Consider the following 20,699-nt stretch of genomic DNA (forward strand, 5'->3'; position numbering starts at 1 on the left):
TACAACAGGTGGAAAGTAAATTTGACCCTCAGACCGGACTAAAGCATCACCAGTCCAATCTCCATTATCAAAAGTTACTGCTCTGCAACTTATTACTACTAGACTAGTTGTGAATACAGCCAAGTGTCCATCCATCAACAGAAACCCCCCACCCCCCAACAACACAAAAAAACCATAACAACAACACTAAAATCCCACCAAGCTTTGGGCTGATGTCACCACCAAGCTCAAGTCTTCGAGGAGTAGGGGGTCAAGATTTTAAATCTTGCTTTTCATTAATTGTCACAATAAGTAGTTCTTTTAAATAATTCAGATGGGTGTGTAATGTACTCGTTTGATTCGCTGATGATTCAGTCCCCACCTGCCTCTTATGATTCAGTTGTGTCTCTCCTTCGATAAATTAGAATAGAAAACGATATAGATAAAATAACGATGAATGACAAAAAAAAAACACTAAAATCCCAGGGCCCAGGAATTTTGCAAAATAAATACTCCATAAATACCACTAAATAAAATAAATATGCTACAAAATTTGGCACCTTCTTGTAGGGCCCAATTCTATGATGTCATCTCTTCTTCCCAGTTCCCAGTTCTCACCTCACCTCACCTCACCTCAGTGTTCACACTGGCAAAATATAACAAACTATATATATATATATATATATAAAGAAGGTGCAGATAAGATTGGCCGCATTACTAGTCAATTAACACGGCCATTATTTTTTTTTGGACTTTTCTCTTTTAAAGTTTCCGTTTCTCTTTTTTCTTGGTGTGGTAAGTGGTAACACGTACACTAGTTCTTTTTTTTTTTGTTTTTTATTTATCCTATGAGATATTCATTAGCCAAAGAAAATTCAAAAAGTCAATAATTATTTTGCATGGCAAATACATTCACTTGATTATCGATCACCAGTCAGATGATGATGTATCATACATGATCTCTTACCCGGACTTTCAAGACAAGAAAAAACACTTGTTTCATGAGAACTTACAAAAAAAAAAAAGAAAAGCTTGAAGTGAAGTGTTAAGCATTTGAGTATTTGTTGCCACACCTGAAAATGACACAGCCTTGCAAGTCAAAACGCTAAAGCGAAAGGAAGGAGAAAAAATATCCCATTGTCATGGTACCCCATCATAGACAGATATATATAATTCTTAACAGGAGGAAGCCAAAATGTTACAACGTATGAATGAATTGAAGCTGGTGTAATAAAGTTAAAGAGTACAAGTAAAGAAAACTATTGCCCGTCCGTTAAGAAACCTCTATGCATCCTGTTTGCTTGTCGAACATGTTGGTTGCCGTGCTACATTAATTTTGACTCGCATGTCCATACATCCTTGTAAAAGTCCTGAGTTGAAATCTAAAGAGCTGCCGCGGCCACAGCATTTGGCAAGGCGGGGGAGGTGGCCAGTGGTACGAAATAGTTATTAGTACTCCTTCAATTATTTGCCAGTATTTCTTAAGTAAATTGATATTCGCACTCCCTTCTAGTTTCTTGCATTCTGATTCATCCACTAAATATATATATATATAGCCTCTAAAAAGTGCTAGAGGCTAATTGGAGAGCCTAAATATCACTTTCTTCACTTCTAAATAGAAACATTCCTAAACCACTTTGTTCACTTTAAAAAAAATCATCACCTCAAAACACAATCTCTTGAAATACTACCACATCATAATGTTATACCTCATAAAAATATAAATTTAAAAAATAAAAAAGATATTTGAAAAGAAACACATTTGTATCAATTTAACTCTGTATGCTCACAAAACGATTTCTTATGAAGTTATATGTTTTTTTTAGCATCTACTCAACTCTTGCTCGAACCATTAAACTGTATCAATCATTATAAAAATCAATTCAAAATAAGCAAATAAATCACATCCCACTTTAGCACAATCACAAAAAGTAAAAGATAAATAAAATTCAATTTATTATAATTTATAAATAAAATATTGCACCATAATCATCCAAAAAATGATTAAGAGAGAATGATGGTGCAAAGGGAAAAAAAGAAAAAAGTGACTTTCATTTCTTTTTTTTTTAAATTTTTTGAGCTTCATTTATTTGATGTGTTGTGAATTATGTGTTAAGTGACAGTTAATATAGTCTTTTTATCATTACTAGAGGAGATAAGTGATATTTTTAAAACTTTAAGAGTGCCAAGTGATATTAAGAGAAACTTTAAGGGAGGTTTCTGATATTATCCCATAAAAATATAGAAGGCAAAGCACTGGTAAATAATTAGCTGTAATGTTGTGATTTAATCAAGAAGATAGAAACGTAACAAGTTCATTTATATGCGTGTAGATTAAGATGGGTGAAAATTACTGGTGTCAGCCATCAGAAAAGACTTGAAACAAGTGGGCATAATGGCGTCTGCATAACACATAACGTTTATGGGTTTTTGACATTTTGTTGGAGCAGGATAGGCATGGTGTTGGTATGTATTCAAGCAAAAAACAGGAACACACGCAAGTGGAGGTGGATCTAACAATTTGGTAATACACAACGTCATGGGTTTTTTTTTTTTTTTGATTGTCGTCTTTTTCAAAAAAAATTTTATGTTTTCTATAAACACATTTTTTAATTAATTTTTTATTTTACAAACATTAAATTGTTAAAGTAATTTTTTTTAATAAAAATTCTAAAAAAATAGCAATCCAAACGGACTTTTAATTTTGTAATTGGTTAATTTGCTCACCAATTTAACTGTTCAAAAAAGAACACATTAACACTCAACTGATGTAAAACTTTTTGCATTCTATTTGTCACAAGTGTACAACATATATTAGTAATTAATTTGATATCACATGCACAAATAACCAGGTTAATCTCAATTTGTCTTAATTCTCCTTCCAAATTTCAACTCTTCTAATTCGATCCTTGAAATATCTCTACCCCCAAACTTTACGCCCGTTACTTTGATGTATTAAACAACTTGGCCCCTGGAGACTGGAGAGCGGTTCTCTGGCATCTTGGACCATTTAAGTTAAGGATCATCATATCCAGTGCGTGTTTGGGTAATGCTGTTGTTCGCGGGGCACATTGAGAAATTCTTTTGCCGTGCCATGACATTGAGAAATTTAATTACTGTATTAATTTGATATACGTAAGGTAAAAAGGTAATTGATAAATGTGTTCACGAAAAAACGTAAAGATTTTTTGATGAAAAAATTCTTTTCCAAACAAGGCCCTATAAGGCCTTTTTTTTTTTTAATCACTTCTCTTTGCGGCCAAAAGCAAAAAACAAAAAAAAAAAAATCCAAATCACCTGGTATTCGAGAAATTTATACTCCGGCCTCGTGCAACGCCTTTTCAACAATGCTTGAAAATCAACCAACTTAAGGGGGAGACCCACTAAATTTCACGGCAATTGCTATTTCGTGCAATGCCTGATTCATGAAAATATTAAGCAAGTTTCCTGACCTCATCATTGACGAAGCCTTTTTTTTGGTCAGAGATTTAAGAAATCGGGAGAGAGTAAGAAAATTTGAAACCAGGATCTCTAATTTGTGAAATATCAGCTTTAGCCTCTAGAAAAAGGAGAATTGAAAAAACCATATAGCAGTTTCGAAAGAAGCTCATGCATATTAGCGTGCTTGTGACACTAGGCCCTACCCTTTTAAAACCATATACTCCAATTGAAGCTAATAATCAGAAGAAATCTCCAATTGAAGCTAATTATTAGAAGAAATTAGAAGTTAATCAGTATAAAGTTAAATAAAATGGCAGTTCATCATTGAAAACGTAAAGATTATCCTTCAAAAAAAAAACGTACAGATTACCAAAATTTTGAGTGAAAAGAAACGTAATCCAGCCAATTCCACGAGGGCCAATGTCCAAACTTTCTTGTAGGAGTAAGATACTATTAACTTAATTAGCAACCAAAAAAAAAAGAAAGAAAGAGAGAAATTCTTTTACTGTGGCTGGGGTAGCGACGACATGCTACACGAAAGAAGAGTGGCCTTATTCCTTTAACGAAATAGAAATTTCACTCCTGGTTAAAAAAGATTACTTGTTGAGAAAGGCAAAAAAAAAATGAAAGATTGCTTGTGTGCGCCTATAATTGCATTCACAAGTTATTGGGGCATTAGTCAACTTCTCTCCGGGAACGAGAGCCACGAGACAATTGTTCATAATCCAGATAAAAGTAAAGACCTTCTTGTTGAACAAGGAACTTCCCTTCGTGGTCCCGTGGGCCCCATCCCTTTTCTTCCAATTCAAGCTCATATATAACTTGCAAATGCAAAATCATTTCAGCTTTAGCTATCATACTTATTGCTCAAATACGGAAATTAAATAGCAGGAGATTTCTTTTGTCGTTTGATCTAGCACGTTCAACGCTAGGGCCCGTTAATGGAAAAAGGTTTACGCCCGCCATCGCCGATGTAGGAAAAATATGAAAGCCGGCCGTGTTCAGTTCTCTTTCTTTCTTTCTTTATTTTTTCTTGTTTTAACTTCGTTTTTTTTTTGTATCATTTGATTGGAACAATTAATCAACTGTAAACCAGTATTAGATGACCGTAATTTGACGTGTGCTTAAGTCACTTGGCTTTAAAGTATTTCCGTTCATTGTTGGTCTATACAGAAAGAGGTATATCAATCTACCATGTCATCCAATCAGAGAATATTTTTATATGATGAACACCTTATATATTTTTCCCTTTCTTTTCTTATGTTACCACTTCCTATTTTATTTACAGTGATCAATTACCTTTTTATCACTTTTTTTTCTTCCTCCCCAGAAAAAATCCTGCTTTGTCACTAAATTTGGTAGTCAAGTTCGAATCCTGACTAGGCGAGGCATGAAACCCTCGATCAATTATTTAATCTACCTTAATATTGTCAAAAGATAAATATTTTATATCAATACTTATAACGTGGAATAGAAGACACGGCTAAAATATCAAGATCTATAAATCTTTAGCACATTTCTAGATACAAGAATATATATAGTTTCAAGCGGTTAGATTCTACTTCTTTAAAACAATGTTTAGATTTGGACTTTAGAAATGTAAAAAGAAAAAGCACTCAAAAGAAGAAAAATACTAGAACAGTGGTGTAATTTTCGCATGATAATATTGATAATTATGACAGAGACAGAATCTTGATTAAATGCTAGCACTCGCAAGTTGTAATCTCAAAGTAATTGCTCGTCAACACTCTAGGAATTGGGCTCTACTTTGAGCAATATTTTTCTGTTTGGCCCAATAGATGCATGGCAAGGCAAATGATTATCCGTGTGATTGAATTAATGGTTCGTGGCCCTCCACTCTAAGATGGGCCCCAAGAACTCACGAGCAGAGTCGCAACACATTAAAGCAGGGGGACAGCGACCAAAATAACGGTCAAAAAGGGTAATCACACAAAGCCCATTTGTCACTTGAAAATATCTCGGCTAAGGAAATTGGCCAAGTGTTCATTTCACACAAAAAAAAAAAAAAAATTCCATCTAACCGGCACTCGTAAGTCAATCTCGGTGTTAAATTATATTTCAGGTATTATTTTTTTAAAATACAAAATGAATAAATGTAAGGGAGGGTAATAATTGTTAATATATGTATATATTAATAAGTTAGATGAATGTTAAGTATGTTAACGAATGTCTTATGGATATCTGTTAGAAAAATTCATTAAAAATATGATGCCCTCTAAGCCCTTCAACCAAAATTGCATGTCAGATATATAGAATTAGTTACAGAGATCTTAAAAATATGGAGCGCGCTCACCAAATGAACTTGTAATTAAGGTAACATTTGAAGCCACAACAGCTTTTTTTTTTTTTTGCCGGATAAAGTACTACTTAAATGACAAACTAGTCCATGATTTGAAGTGTATATTCAAATAAAAGTGAAGCGGATAATTGTTTGGGTTAATCTTTTGTATATTGACACTGTATATATTGATATCCTTAGATGTACATTATATGTGCAAAAAATGAGATTTAAATTCAAATTGATAGTAAATGACACGTATTTAAGAGTGCTAACGTATACCAAATTAATTCTAATTATTTTTGGAAGCATGCGAAGGAACATAGGATAACACTCGGCGGCACTCGCAAAGTTATCTTTTGGAAACTTATCACAACTATTATGAAAAGTAGTAGTCTGATGTTTCTGCACAAGCATGATAAGACCGTGATTCAACACCAAGATAATAATTAAAAAAGAAAAAAACTTGTGGTTGGGGGATTAGGCTTAAATGGGTTAATTACATCAGTCCACAAAAATTACTACGTGTTTCCAAATCTGGCTAGGTTGATAAATGACGCTCCCCGCTCATATGAATGTATCACAACATTATTGTTGGGGACTTGGGATTGCTTGCAGCAGACGAAGTTGGCGTTTTATTTATATGTTTTCTTCCGTTTTGCGGCTGGATAATGATAAAGATCTCCAGATATTGTGACCCCTGACCGCACTCAAATGCTTGATGATCATGATTTCTTTGTCAATCCACGTCAAGATTGACCCCTCATATGTGTGATTGCATTGGTGAACAAAAAATTGTCAGCACTAGTAGCAAGATATACTGTAGTAACAACACTAGTCTGATACGAAGCACTGCAGATAATCAGTTACATCCCTGACACCGGAACAAATGACAAATCACCATTGGGATGAATTTATTATAGCCGTTTGGATTGTTATTTTTTGAAATTTTGTAAAAAAAAAAAAAAATATGTTATAAGGATTTAATATATGAAATAAAAAATAATCATTTAAAAATATGTTCACAAAAAAAAAAAAAAAATTACAATCTTTGATTTTTAGAAGGGCGATTGAACGCTTGATACTTTTGCCCGGAAATCATTCACGCCGCCACTGTAACGGTTTTGGTCAGAAGGTGGGACGTCTGAGAAGAGCTGCCAGTTGCATGGTGTTTGGTAGTCGTCGTGGACTACAGGCATGGGACCGTTGGAATTTCACGACTTGCAGCCCACTAAGCCATTGGGTATTGGGTACGGCAACGACTTCCGTGCTGTGTTTCCTGATTCGATTTGATTGGCCCAAATGGGTGATTGCCCGCTTTCAAGAGACCGCAGTCCGGCTTTGTAGTTCCGTAATCCAAAGGATGCAACATTAGATTAGACTTTTTAGATTGGACAAAAGGGTTTTGCTGTATATTCGTTACATTTTGTAGAAGAGAGGAAAGTCAAAAGGGCTTCTTTGTTTTTGTGGACCAATTAAAACAAATGAATCGCGGCAGTTAGTCCTTTAACTGCTTTAGTTTCATCGAGCTACAAAATCCAGTGAAGATACAAGGCGTCAGCATGGGATAAGAGCACCATTTTGCACAAAGTCCTATGAAAATTTTGGGACAAAGCTCATGCGATTCTCTGATTATAAGGTAAGCTCAATCTTGGGGAAAAAATAATGAATTTAATTTGAATTCAGACTGCAGTGAATCATTTGTTAATTGACGGAATTAAAGGTGATTTTTTTTTGAGAGTTTGTCGATTTCTCTAGAGAGGTTTTGAATGATTTTTAGCATCTGTTTGATAAAATTAAAATATGAAATCTGAATTCTATAAATTAAGTGCCGAAAGTATTAAGTTATTGAGTTGATTAAATTATATCAGTTTGATAACTAATTAAATTATAATGTTGAATTGAAATGTTACAAAAATATCATGTTCTTATATTGTTCGTGCATTTAGAAAGAAAGAAAAATATGTATGTGTATGTGAGAGGCAGATAGAGAAAATAGTCAAACAATTTAAAAGTGTTTAGATTTTGATATGTGAATTGCACAATTTATTTTGTAGATTAAGAGCAAAATCAGATGAAATAATCACAAATGTATTGATTAGTTAGCTAAGTGGGTAATTTAAGGCTAAAAATAGTCTGATAGTCAAAAGTTAACGCGAGGTATAATTTAATGATTGGCGAAAATTTTTGCTCTTTTTTAAACTTTTACTTTGTGTGTAAAGGTAGATGATAACGTGTGACTACCTCATTTGTTTAAGGGGTTAAAGTATTAATGCTCCAAAACAAAATAGAGAGAAAAGATTGATAACAAATATTAAATATTTCATGCTATTTTCAAAGATAGTGACAAGTGAACTCCATACTTAAACCTACAGTAAAGTTAAAACTCCTTGCTGTTTAAGAAATAAAAAATAACAATAAAACTTAAGCAATAAACAAAAACAAAATGATCAGAGATTGAATGTGGAGACCATGTAACATCAAGGCCCCGTTTGGCAAGTGAGTTTTTTGGGTGTTTGTCTAAAATGTTACTGTAACTTACTGCAGAAGTTTTTAAAAATATTTTTGAAGTGTGTTTTTTTTTTTTTAATATTTTGAAGTGTATAGTTTAAAAATTTTGAGAAGTTTTTTGATGTTATCGTAGTTAAAGTTTTTAAAAAACTTGTAGCAGACAAACTTGGCAAAAAAACTTGTCTACTTGGCAAAAAAACTTGTCTACCAAACAAGGCCGAAGTTTGTTAATTGTCATCATACTTGGTTAGCTAGCAGTTTGTACCATTTTGTAGTTGAACTGCTGGATGAAGATATCAAAATCGTCAAATTTGGCTACTATTAGGACGGAGCGTGACTTGATTTGACTTAGCATTTGAACTAAAACAAATTAGAATCTACATACAGTATATTACCTACCACATCAACTCTTACAAATATTCCCATGAATTGTTCAACACAACTCCCTCTTACTGTTCCTTGATAGTAGTAGTACTTTATCCTCATAAACGATCAAACCTGAAACGATAATATAATTAAGGGTTAATCACATTTTATCCCCTTAAAGAATACCTCATTTCTCAGTTTACCCCTTAACCTTTAATTTTGCTCACTTAACCCCCTTTAGGACAAAATTGCCCTTACATTATTTTGACTTTTCATTTACCTTGTTTTCCTTTCTTTTATTTCATTTTCCCTTTCCCACAAAAATCTTCACCTTAATAATTGAAATTAAAAAAGAGGAATTGCAGAGATCTATCTTCTCCTTAAATGATTAAAAAAAATATTCAAATCACTTTCCTAAAATACATTTTTTTTAGCCTTTCAATTCTTTTAATTTTGGATTTTCCTCTTTCCTTTCTAGTTTCTCATTTTATTCTCAAGAAAATATCTTAAGATGAAATTGTGACCTGATTAATAATCATCAATTGAAATTTGTAACACGTAACATCATACAAAAAATCAAAATTAGTTATTGATGACTTTTAAATCTTCACCCAGAAATATGCAATTACAAACTCAAAACAAAAATTTTCGTTGAAATGAAATTTCTATTGGGAAGGATGAAAGAGAGAAGAAAGAGAAAAAGAAATAAAAGAAAGGAAAACAATTTCATCTTATGATATTTTCTTGAGAATAAAATGAGAAACTAGAAAGGAAAGAGGAAAACCCAAAATTAAAAGAATTGAAAGGCTAAAAAAATTGTATTTTAGGAAAGTGATTCGAATATTTTTTTAATCATTTAAGGAGAAGATAGATCTCTGCAATTCCTCTTTTTTAATTTCAATCATTAAGGTGAAGATTTTTGTGGGAAAGAGGATGAATTAAATAAAGAAGAAAGAGAAAAAGAAATAAAAGAAAGAAAAACAAGGTAAATGAAAAGTCAAAATAATGCAAGGGCAATTTTGTCCTAAAGGGGTTAAGTGAGCAAAATTAAAGGTTAAGGGGTAAACTGAGAAATGAGGTATTCTTTAAGGGGATAAAATGTGATTAACCCTATAATTAATCCACGCATGAAAGTATCTTTCATCATTCTCAAAATTAAATGCCAAGACGAGGAAGAATTCAAAAGACTTTTGCAATTCCATGAAATCCACGAAAGCTCGGACACATTCATTGATTCACAAGAGGCCAAATCGGAAAGTGCCTGTCGATTGAATTAATATGTTGTTTAGCGAAGAAAAGAGTTCAATGTGTTGTCAAGTGGGTCCGGCTCTCAAGTCCTGATGCGGCCATGTGTGCAAACAACTTACAACCGTCTCAAGGAAAAGACGACGTTTGTCCGAATTTCGTAAAATTTCCCTCTCTTTCACTCCCTGTCTCACGCATCAGCCAGGGGCCAGCCCAGGCGCCAACTCTATACCAACTGCTTCTCCAGAACTTCAAAATTTCGAATTCGATGATAATGATGATCTTCTTCTCCTTGCATTGATCGAAGTTCATAGAAAATTGAGATGGCTTCGATGAAGAATTATAGTAGGAGTAATAGTAGTAATAGTTATGACTACTCGTTCAAGATTTTGTTAATAGGTGATTCAGGTGTTGGCAAAAGCAGTCTGGTGCTCAGTTTTATTTCGCAACAGTATCTGCAAGATCTCTCCCCCACCATTGGTACAATCAGTCTTACTTCCTTTTATTTCTGTCTGCTCTCTGCTTATTTATTTAGCGACTAAATTGAATTATTGGTTTAAAGCTCAGTATCGTTAGTATTTTTAGTTTTGAGTTCATCGAGGACTCAATCTTGGTTCTTGGAAGCTTTTGTCCATTAGGGGCCATTTTTTTTTGTTGGGATTTTTGGATTCAATATAAAAGTTTATGGTAGTTCTTGGTATGTATACTTGCTTTCTAATTTTCTGATTTATCTAAATTTTGGTTTGTGAATTCCGTGAGTATATGATACACTTCTTTGTTTGGGATGTAATGAACTTTACATAAGGTGTAATTGGGTGAGCTTCATTCCTTAAACGGCAGAATTCAATCTTTCTGTATTAAGTCTTGCTGATGATGTAACATCTGCAGGTGTAGATTTCAAGATAAAGCTGCTGACGTTTGGAGGGAAGCGAATGAAACTAACCATATGGGATACAGGTTTTTATACGTAAAGCTGAATTGGAGTTCTTGTAGATATTACTGCTTTTCATTTCTATTTCATCTAGATATATGATTTGTAATTGGGTTACATAAACGTTGTATATTATTCCATATTAGCAGTTCTCACAATTCCAATTGAATTCGTCCCTGCTTTTCTTTTTCTTGTCGAAAGTATTCCACCCAAAAAATTTGAAAGAGCTTGAGAAAGCACTGACATGGGAAGACTTGTACGCATCTGTCATGCCCATAAGAGCTGTGTGCTCTAACAGTTGTAGGCTAAATCTCCTCCTACAAAGCTAAGGGTATAATTGAGACGGAGGAACAAGGGATAATGCTTGATTTACATAACCAAACTTCTATGTGATAATAGAATTGTAAGACTAGAAATGGAATCTGGTGTTTTAGATCGCAGACCAGAATGCAAACAATTGTTTTTTGTACTCTTGAAATGCATACTCTCTTCTTTTGTTGCCTCGTAATGTTTCTGGTCACATGGGAATGTCTTTCTCTTTTAGAGGGGTGGTGTAAATGCATGTTTTGTTTGTGCACTGCAGCTGGACAGGAGAGATTTGGAACATTAACAAGCTCATACTATAGAGGGGCACATGGAATTATACTTGGTAAGATATCAAACCCTTTCCTGAATCTTTTTTGAGTGATTACATAGCTCAAATAGTAGTTGAGGTTGAGCTTTGTTCATTTAGTTTATATGACCGAGGTGCTAATATATGTCTTAGCATGAACTGTTGTCTGGTGATGGCATATCTTATTAATTGTCTAACCTCTGGAGCTAGAACAATCTGTAATAGTTCGTAAAGAGACCATGCTGTTGAGGAGTTTGGATTTGGAGAGAAACCAATGAAGAGGCTTTGAGCTCTCATATCATACTTAGTATGCCAGCCTTGTGGCCACGTTGCATCATAATCTATATTTATTAACTTAAATGACCAGCACCCTTCTGTTCCAAAGCAGGGTTCTAGTCTAAATTTAATGACAAGTTTGTTTTTAGTTTCTTTAATCTATTGGTACATCCTTGGGCGTGCAAGTGATTGAAGAGCAGACACAAGAAAGAAATCCAGGGTTTCACTAAGATTTCAGTTAGCATTTTCGAGTTCAAGTTAGAAATATATACAAGCTTAATATCCTGTAAGAAGTTGTTCAACTACCACTTATTTAGTCATCCCTTGTAAGATATGTTAATATTATCTCCTTTTGGTTTTCTGTGGGGGTCTTTGCACTAATTGGTGAAGATAACTGCTTTAATGTTTGTTGCTCCATTTTAGTTTATGATGTAACAAGGCGAGAGACTTTCACAAACTTATCAGAAATTTGGGCAAAGGAAGTAGAGCTTTACTCCACAAATCATGATTGTATCAGGATCTTAGTCGGGAACAAAGTCGATAGGGTGAGTTACATGCCTACCCTTTTTAACATATTCAGATTCTACCAAAGTTACTAATATGAAGGATATTTTTAAGATTAGAATCGACCTCTGCCATCACAAAAGGATCCGTCTAAGATTCTGCTGGACAATATAGTTGGAAGGAAGGATATTTTTAAGAAATTTAAACTTTCTTTCTATAAAAGATTCTGGTGATTTCAAAAAATTCGGTGTACTTCTAGAAAATGCATCAATCAGTGCAGATATATGCAATGACCTTTTAAGAAAATATTTATAGAAATTGCTTTACTAATTCTATAAGAATCATCAAATATCCTTTTCTAAGGTTCTGTCATGGTTATTTGAAAAGGATGGGAGGTCCTCATTTTACTCATTTTCAGGATTGTGAGAGGGCTGTAACCGTAGAAGAAGGCATGGCTCTGGCACAGGAGCACAAATGTTTATTTTTTGAATGTAGTGCTAAGACCAGAGCAAATGTGCAGCAGTGTTTTAAAGAACTTATATCTAAGGTAAGTGTGTTTTTTTTTTTTTTGTGTATGTTCTGCATGATTCAAAGTTGTCTTTTTATTCTGGATTTTATGACAAAATGCAAATGGTTCAAGCTTTACATAATTATTGGGCAAAATGGTAGAGTTGACCTAGATTTCTAAGCTGAAAGACTCTCAGCTGAGGTGATTTATTAAGCTAAGAGGTTAGATGGTGTTGTGTCTTTGCACTACAGACTATTCTTTTAACATCTATTGTGTTCAAACATCAGCTCCAAATTTTGAAAACTGTATAATTCTTACTGTATTTTGGCTCTTTTTGTTTGCCATTAGTTTTAAAGAACTTTGATCAGTTCTTGGTGCTACCATCGTGATTATGAAGGGTGGTATTTTCTTGCTTAGTACTTTCGCTAACTGCTCTATTACTTGCAGATACTTGAGGCTCCTAGTTTATTGGAGAAAGGATCTACAGCTGTGAAGAAGCAGATTTTAGAAAATAAGCAGCTTTACCAGGCTGAAAGTAGAAGTAATTGTTGTTCTTAAAATGATTATGGGTGGAAAAGTAAAATGTAGACACTCGCATCCCTTTTGGCGTTGTTAGCATTGGAAGGCAAGAAGAGTGTGCCAGTGGTGTTGTTTGTAAAGCAAGATGAGGTTCATTTATAGCATATAGTGTTTGTAAATTTGACTTTTTTTTTATTCATCAAGTTTTAATTACCTAGCAGGTTTTTTGGAAGGATAAAATTTGTCATGTAACTCGAGCGGAAGCTAAACACAGCATTGTTCATATACAAGTACGTGATGAATTGATCATCATGGCTTGTACAAAAGAGAGTGCCGTAACATTTTTCTCTTCTTTTATCTGTTACACTTGCTTGATTGCACGTTAATTTGCCATTACTGCAGTGAAATAGAATTATGTTCTTTTGTCAATCAAACAGTATAACGGTGGCCAGATTAGTACTAGACCAAATACAAATATCGATTGGTTTTGTATGAGATGATATTTACATAGACTTGAGGAGGCCGACTTAAGTTTCAGGATTTTGATTAACGTACTACAAACTCATCTTGATGTCTGATTACCTTATAACCGTAGGGCTGAAATCCACAGTAGTTCACTACAATAAACCTCACTTTTAGCACAATCTTTTGTTTCCATTCTTTAAACTTTGGTAAACTATGTTCTCCAGCAAATTAGCAGTCTATTCTTGTTTTTTTTTTTTTTCCTTCCTTCAAATTTAGTACTAAAAATCTTTTTGTTGGCCGATCCATTTAGTTTCTGAGAAGAAAAATGAGGTTTGGACACTGTGGATTGTGTGTTACCTAGACAAAGCTATTGGTCTGCTTTTTTGTTTCTTCTAATAAGTTTTTGGGTAAATTGGATGGGATTCTGATCATTCTGGATTGAATCCCTGACTGAGTCGGAACACAAAAAAGTGGATATCAGAAATTTATGATTTTATCATAATCGAGAGATTTGGAATAAGGTCGAGGACATAATTATATTATGTGACTAGTGTTTGAAACTGTCAAGCTTTACAATTTGCCAGTCGGGAAAAAACTCCAACTGCAAGAAAACAGATGGGCAATATCAAACGTTATGTTGTTTGTTTCCGGGAAAGTGAAGATCATGAGATTTTTAGCCTTGCGAATCTCGGATATGATATGCCACAGCAGAAGCATTCAAAGCTACTATGGAATCAACTAGAAATATAGCTGGACAAAGTGACTAGCATTTCTGAAGAATTTAAGAAGTAAGAAACACCAGTGCTCCATGATCTTCACTTTGCCGGCTTTTATACTATAGAGAGGACAAAGCAGCATTGATATTCTCACTTTTGTTTGGTTCTCCTTGCTCATTTTTTCACTTAGATGATTATTTTCTGAAAGAGAAGCTTCTTGTTTAACCTTGTTTAATCTTCTGCGAGTGACAAGAATTTAGAGAAAAGCACTTGATTACATTCAAATGGCAACTTTGAGCCACTGCAGGTGGCTAATGACATGTGCTATAGTTTTTCCTGTGCTTCTTGCTAGAACAAATTGCATTGACATCTATCATGAATGGGTGGTTTCTTTGGATTCCACCATTAAACCAGTTTCATCTCCTCAGCCTGTAGGTGGCTAGACCTTTTCATACTGAATAGCAGTCGTGTGACATTTGTAGATTGGTTTGTTAACTGCATAGATTGATGTATTTTGCAGGTTATAACTATTAATGGAATGTTTCCAGGACCTCTCATCAATGCCACAACTAATGATTTTGTTCATGTGAATGTCTTCAACAACCTGGACGAACCTTTCCTTATAACATGGTATGATCTTCATGCCTGGCGTACTTTCTGCTTTTAGTTGAAGAATGTTCTAACCTTTTGACAGGATGACAGACCAAATCAAGGCTTCACTGCATTAAGAAACATTACTGCATATTGCGGTTTAATAGCAGTAAGAATACTAATCTTAACCTATCATTGGGATGCTTAAGTTGATTCAAGTTGGTAGTTGTCCAGGAATGGCATTCAGCAGAGATTGAATTCATGGCAAGATGGAGTTTCAGGCACCAACTGCCCCATTCTACCTGGCACAAACTGGACTTACGTATTTCAGACCAAAGATCAGATTGGAACTTTCACCTACTTCCCCTCCATCAATTTTCAGAAGGTTGCTGGAGGATTTGGTCCAATTCGAGTTAACAACCGGGTGGTAATTTCAGTCCCCTTCGGAAAACCAGAAGCTGAGTTTGATCTTCTCATTGGTGACTGGTTTAATGTTGACTACAGGGTAATCAACATAAAATTTAAATAGATTATAAAACTGGAGCACAAAAGTACACTCCTTTAGTTCATTCAACCTCTGGAATGTGGTTCAGGTTATAAGATCTTCCACACAACGCAAGTTCCCTGTATTTGGTGCTGTTCCTGATGTAATGCTGATGAATGGAAACGGACCTTATGGACACCCTGACTCAAAAACACACGAGTCTTTCACTGTCACAAAAGGTGAAGAGACAATCTACTGATTCCGTAACTCACCTTCACTTTGTTTTTTTTTTTTCAATATAAATATCAGAGCCACTTTTATGATTGCAGGGAAGACATATCGGTTCAGGATTTCAAATGTTGGAAGTTTTTTCAGTTTCAACTTTAGGATTCAAAATCATCAAATGGTATTGGTTGAGACTGAAGGATCTTACACAAACCAAGTAGTTCTAGAGTCTCTCGACGTTCATGTAGGTCAGTCTTATTCTGTTCTTGTTACTGCTGATCAAGATGAATCCGATTATTACATGGTGGCTACTCCGAAGTTACTCAATGCAAGTGATGGTAGCCCCCTTGTGGCAAAAGGACTGCTACACTATGCCAATTCTGCTAACACAGTGAGCGGACCTCTACCAAGTGGGCCTGATCCATATGACATTGATTTCTCAGTTGGTCAAGCTAAATCAATCAGGTTAATTAGCAGTTTTCTCATTTGAAAATTTGTTTCGTTCACTTTAAAGGAATAATCATGGCTACTCAAGTGAATTGTCAATCAACATCTACGATGAAAATTTTTCAGAATCTCATGTCTATGCTGTCTATATATGCCTTTTAATTGAACAGGTGGAACTTGACCACAGGAGCTGCAAGGCCTAATCCACAAGGCACCTTCAATATAACAAATATAACCCTGTCACAGACATTTATTCTCCATGGATCAATTACCGAAATTGATGGTTTGCCACGATTTGCAGTGAACAACGTGTCATATCTCGCTCCAAACACCCCACTTAAACTTGCTGATGAATTTGTTAATGGATCCGGTGTCTACCAACTTGATGCATTTCCTACTCAGGCCATCAATGATGCAGCTGCATACGGCGCTTCTGTTGCAAGTGGTATACATAAAGGGTGGCTAGAAATTGTGCTCAAGAATGATCTAGGCATGGTGGATTCTTGGCACTTGGATGGCTTTGGGTTCTATGTAGTTGGGTAAGCTGCTTGTACCATCACATGTTTTGGACTTTGCAGTATTGTTATTTTTTTGTGAATCATAACAGGAATAGATGATAAATTCTCTAAATTTTCAGATTTGGTGAGGGAGATTGGACACCTGAATCAAGAGCTTCATACAACCTCTTTGATCCTGTTGTTAGATCCACTGTGCAAGTGTACCCAAAGAGATGGACAGCAGTGTATGTGTTCCTTGACAATCCCGGAATGTGGAACCTAAGATCACAGCATTTGAAAAATTGGTATCTGGGACAAGAACTTTACATCAGGGTAAATGACGGTGATCCCAACCCTGCCAAGGAAAACCCACCCCCTGAAAACGTCCTCCTATGTGGTCAGTGAAGTCGCCTTTCAGCTTGTGCCTAATTGCAGCTTAGTCCTAATACCGCATTTCATCTAAACCATTCATTAAAATTGCTTTTTCACTGATGCTGTCTACAGGAATACTTGAAAAGTCCAATGCACCAATTAGTTCGCCAGTTGCACAACCAAGCCCTTAGCTACTCAAGACGGCTGTTCTGCAGTTCTTTCGGGACCCATTGCTCCTATTCCCCAATGAGGATAAACATTGCTTGATTTGGTTGATGATTCGTATTTACAACACTGCTCTTGTGATCTTGTAACCTGATAGTATCTTATACTACTATACTCTTGAGTTCTCTATTGTAATAAACGGGATACTAGCTAGTATTGCCATATTCATATAGATATGGCTTTATGCGATGATGTACAACTTCATAATTGTACTAATTACTTTTAATCGATTAACATTTCCTATTTTATTCTTCCTTCTTATTATGTTCTAGGAATAGATATTTGATGCCCACAATGCCTTGCAATTTGTGTTCTTTCAAAGGGTACGGCTTTCACTATGGAATTTCAGATCAAGGATACAAAAAAGAATGAGGAATGGTGGTTCATTGGCATTTATGCTGGTACTGATGATCAAATTAGGAGGAAGCAATGGGAAGTGGTGCAACGAAGAAAGGTATTATGGGGTCATAAGTGGATCATCACAGGTGATTTCAATGACATTACCTCAAATGAGGAAAAGTGGGGAGGTAGGAAAAGAGAGCAGGGGTCATTCCAAGATTTTAACAACTTCATTGAACATAATGGACTCATAGACATTGGATTTGAAGGTAACCCCTGGACTTGGAGTAACCATTGGTCTTATGAAGGGGAAATCAAGCAAAGATTAGATAGAGCCTTGGTAAGTCATGATTGGAGCCAGATTTTCGACAGAACCATAGTCAAACACATTGAGACCCTGGGATCAGACCATAGTATGTTGTTAATAGACTCCAATCCTATACAGGTTAAGAAAAAAAAACGATTCTTTTTTGATAAGAGATGGATGAAAAAAGAGGGGGTAGAACAAGTCATAAAGCATGCTTGGGAGGAGGCACAAACTGGTTCGAATATGTTCAAAGTGCATAGGAAAATTGCGAATTGCAGAGTGGCTCTTTTGAAATGGAAAAATATCTTCCAAGGCAACTCTAGAAGCAAGCTTGATGGCCTGAAAAAACAAGTGCTAGACCTTCAAGGACAGGATTGCGAAAACAAAAAGGCTGCTACTAAGGAGCTCAAGAGGAAATTAAAGGAGGCATACGATGAAGAGGAACTCTTTTGGAGTCAAAAATCTAGAGTGCAATGGTTGAAGGAAGGGGATAAAAATACTCATTTTTTCGGCTCTAGTGTTAAAGGTAGGAAGAAGAGAAATAAAATGCAAAGAATACAAAGGGAGGACAAAACTTGGACCACATCTGAGGAGGAAATAGGAGAAGAAGTTGTTAAACATTACAACGAGCTTTTTACTAGCAAGGTAGGTACCCCAACTGAGTTGGTTCTGGAGGGAATATCACAGTCAATATCGGATCACATGAACACTGTTCTTACCCAACCAGTCTTGGAAAAAGAAATTAAAGATGCATTTTTTTCTATGCATCCAACCAAAGCCCCGGGCCCTGATGGCATGACACCAATTTTCTTTCAGAAATATTGGCACTTTCTTAAAAATGACATCATTTCAGCAATCAAAAGTTTCTTTCATTCGGGTCATATGTTAAAGGCTTTGAATCACACAACCATAGCACTCATTCCCAAAGTCGATAATCCCACTGAGGTTAAGCAGTTTAGGCCTATAAGTCTTTGTAATGTACTCTATAAAATCATTTCCAAAATCCTAGCAAACAGATTGAAAAAAGTTTTAGGAAACTGCATTAGCAAAAACCAAGCTGCTTTTATACCTGGAAGACAGATTTTGGACAATGTTATTATCTCTCATGAGTACTTGCACTACTTAAAAAACAAAAGTGAAGGATCTAATGGGTTTATGGCTTTAAAGTTAGACATGTCTAAATCTTATGACAGGGTTGAGTGGGGATATCTGAAGGCAATCATGGTTAAAATGGATTTTTGTGATACCTAGATAAACTGGATAATGGAATGCATCTCAACAGTTTTTTTTTCCTTCAACATAAATGGTGAGCTTAAAGGATATGTGATACCGTCAAGAGGGATTAGACAAGGAGACCCATTGTCGCCTTACTTGTTTCTACTAGTATCCGAAGGTTTTTCCAACTTGCTGGCTCAGGCACAAAGAAGCAAAAAATTGACTGGAATACATATTAGTAGAACCGGACCTTCACTAACTCACCTCTTCTTTGCTGATGACTCGTTAGTTTTTTGCAAAGCCGATAAGAAGCAAGCTCAAGAAGTAATGAAAATTCTGCAAACATATGAAAAAGGATTCGGACAGATGATCAACATGGAAAAATCTTCAGTTTTCTTCAGCAAAAATGTGGCGAAACAAGTACAAGAAGAAATTTGCAGCAGTCTACAACAGGTTAAAGTGGTGAAGCAGGGGAAGTATTTGGGTTTGCCAATGATAATCACAAGAACCAAAACGCAAATCTTTGGATTTATTAAAGACAAATGCTAAAGATCAATCCTCAACTGGAGAAATACACGGCTTAGCCAAGCAGGGAAAGAGGTGTTGCTGAAGGCTGTTACTATGACGATGCCAACTTATGCCATGTCGTGTTTTAAGCTGCCCGTGAGGTTATGCAAAGACATCAACTCTTTGATGGCAAGATTTTGGTGGGGGGAGGAGAACGGTCAAACGAAAATGCATTGGGTTTCATGGAAGACATTGTCAACTGGAAAACAAGCTGGTGGTCTTGGCTTCAAATATCTTCAAAGCTTTAATAAAGCTTTGCTAGGCAAACAGATTTGGAGGCTCCTCACATGCCCCGACCTTTTGCTTAGCAAAGTTTTGAAAGCAAGGTACTATCCCAAAACAACCCTCTTCAACTGCGAAATCAAAGGTAATGCATCATGGATATGGAAAAGTTTGATGTCCGCAAGAGAGGTGATGCAATGCGGAGCTAGGAAACAGATTGGAAATGGGAACAACACCAGAATTTGGGAAGATGCTTGGTTGTTGGAAGGAAAGGACGGTAAGATTGAATCCTCAAAACCCCCTGGTTGAAATATCACAACAGTTAGTGAATTGATAGCCAACTTTAGGTGGAAATCAACTCTCATCTTCAGGCTCTTTAGTTCACACGAAGCTGCTCATATACTCAGAACACCTATAAGCTTGACAGGGAGACCAGATTGCTACTTTTGGTCTTATACCAAAAAAGGAAACTACACGGTCAGCTCGGCATATGCAGCACTCACAAGTCTTACCACGCAGCCTATAGTGCAATTGAACGGCAAGGGGGAAACAAGCTGGTCAGGGGGAAATAGTAAAATCTGGAAACAGCTATGGGGTCTTCCAGTAAAGCACAAACACAAGGTATTTTTATGGAAGTGCCTGCATCAAGTGCTACCAGGTCGAGAGGCAATCTTTCGGAGAACGGGAAAGGGAGACCTAATGTGTAAGCAATGTGGTGAGAACAGTGAGACAGTGGAGCACATTTTCTTCCACTGCAGGACTGCAAGGATGATCTGGAAGATGGCTCCATTGCAATGGGATGGTCTGCAGCAGTTTACAAGCGACTTCAGGAAAT

At 35.6% G+C, this 20,699-nt stretch overlaps 2 protein-coding genes across 2 annotated transcripts; both read left to right on the plus strand.

Annotated features, from left to right (window-relative positions):
- Positions 1-9,965: 9,965 nt before the first annotated feature.
- On the plus strand, positions 9,966-13,549 carry LOC113728512 (ras-related protein RABC2a). Its single transcript, XM_072078733.1, has 6 exons — positions 9,966-10,321; positions 10,730-10,798; positions 11,356-11,421; positions 12,085-12,206; positions 12,584-12,712; positions 13,121-13,549. Exons 1-6 carry the CDS (start codon positions 10,165-10,167, stop codon positions 13,229-13,231), a joined length of 654 nt encoding a protein of 217 aa, XP_071934834.1. The 5' UTR covers positions 9,966-10,164; the 3' UTR covers positions 13,232-13,549.
- Positions 13,550-14,430: 881 nt separating this feature from the next.
- Positions 14,431-17,457, plus strand: LOC140036625 (monocopper oxidase-like protein SKU5). Its single transcript, XM_072078732.1, has 8 exons — positions 14,431-14,804; positions 14,894-15,003; positions 15,199-15,469; positions 15,558-15,687; positions 15,778-16,138; positions 16,291-16,659; positions 16,758-17,014; positions 17,122-17,457. Exons 1-8 carry the CDS (start codon positions 14,658-14,660, stop codon positions 17,178-17,180), a joined length of 1,704 nt encoding a protein of 567 aa, XP_071934833.1. The 5' UTR covers positions 14,431-14,657; the 3' UTR covers positions 17,181-17,457.
- Positions 17,458-20,699: the final 3,242 nt, after the last annotated feature.

The sequence above is a fragment of the Coffea arabica genome, chromosome 2e (genome assembly GCF_036785885.1).
Source record: "Coffea arabica cultivar ET-39 chromosome 2e, Coffea Arabica ET-39 HiFi, whole genome shotgun sequence".
NCBI classification, from domain to species: domain Eukaryota; kingdom Viridiplantae; phylum Streptophyta; class Magnoliopsida; order Gentianales; family Rubiaceae; genus Coffea; species Coffea arabica.

Bases quoted from the DNA above. Each gene is read 5' to 3' on its own strand.
- LOC140036625 (XM_072078732.1), top strand. From the start codon at position 14,658: ATGGCAACTTTGAGCCACTGCAGGTGGCTAATGACATGTGCTATAGTT. The intron at 15,004-15,198 runs GTATGATCTTCA...GTAGTTGTCCAG, and splicing joins GAACCTTTCCTTATAACATG to GAATGGCATTCAGCAGAGAT. The intron at 15,688-15,777 runs GTGAAGAGACAA...TTATGATTGCAG, and splicing joins GTCTTTCACTGTCACAAAAG to GGAAGACATATCGGTTCAGG.
- LOC113728512 (XM_072078733.1), top strand. From the start codon at position 10,165: ATGGCTTCGATGAAGAATTATAGTAGGAGTAATAGTAGTAATAGTTAT. The intron at 10,322-10,729 runs GTACAATCAGTC...TAACATCTGCAG, and splicing joins AGATCTCTCCCCCACCATTG to GTGTAGATTTCAAGATAAAG. The intron at 10,799-11,355 runs GTTTTTATACGT...TGTGCACTGCAG, and splicing joins ACTAACCATATGGGATACAG to CTGGACAGGAGAGATTTGGA.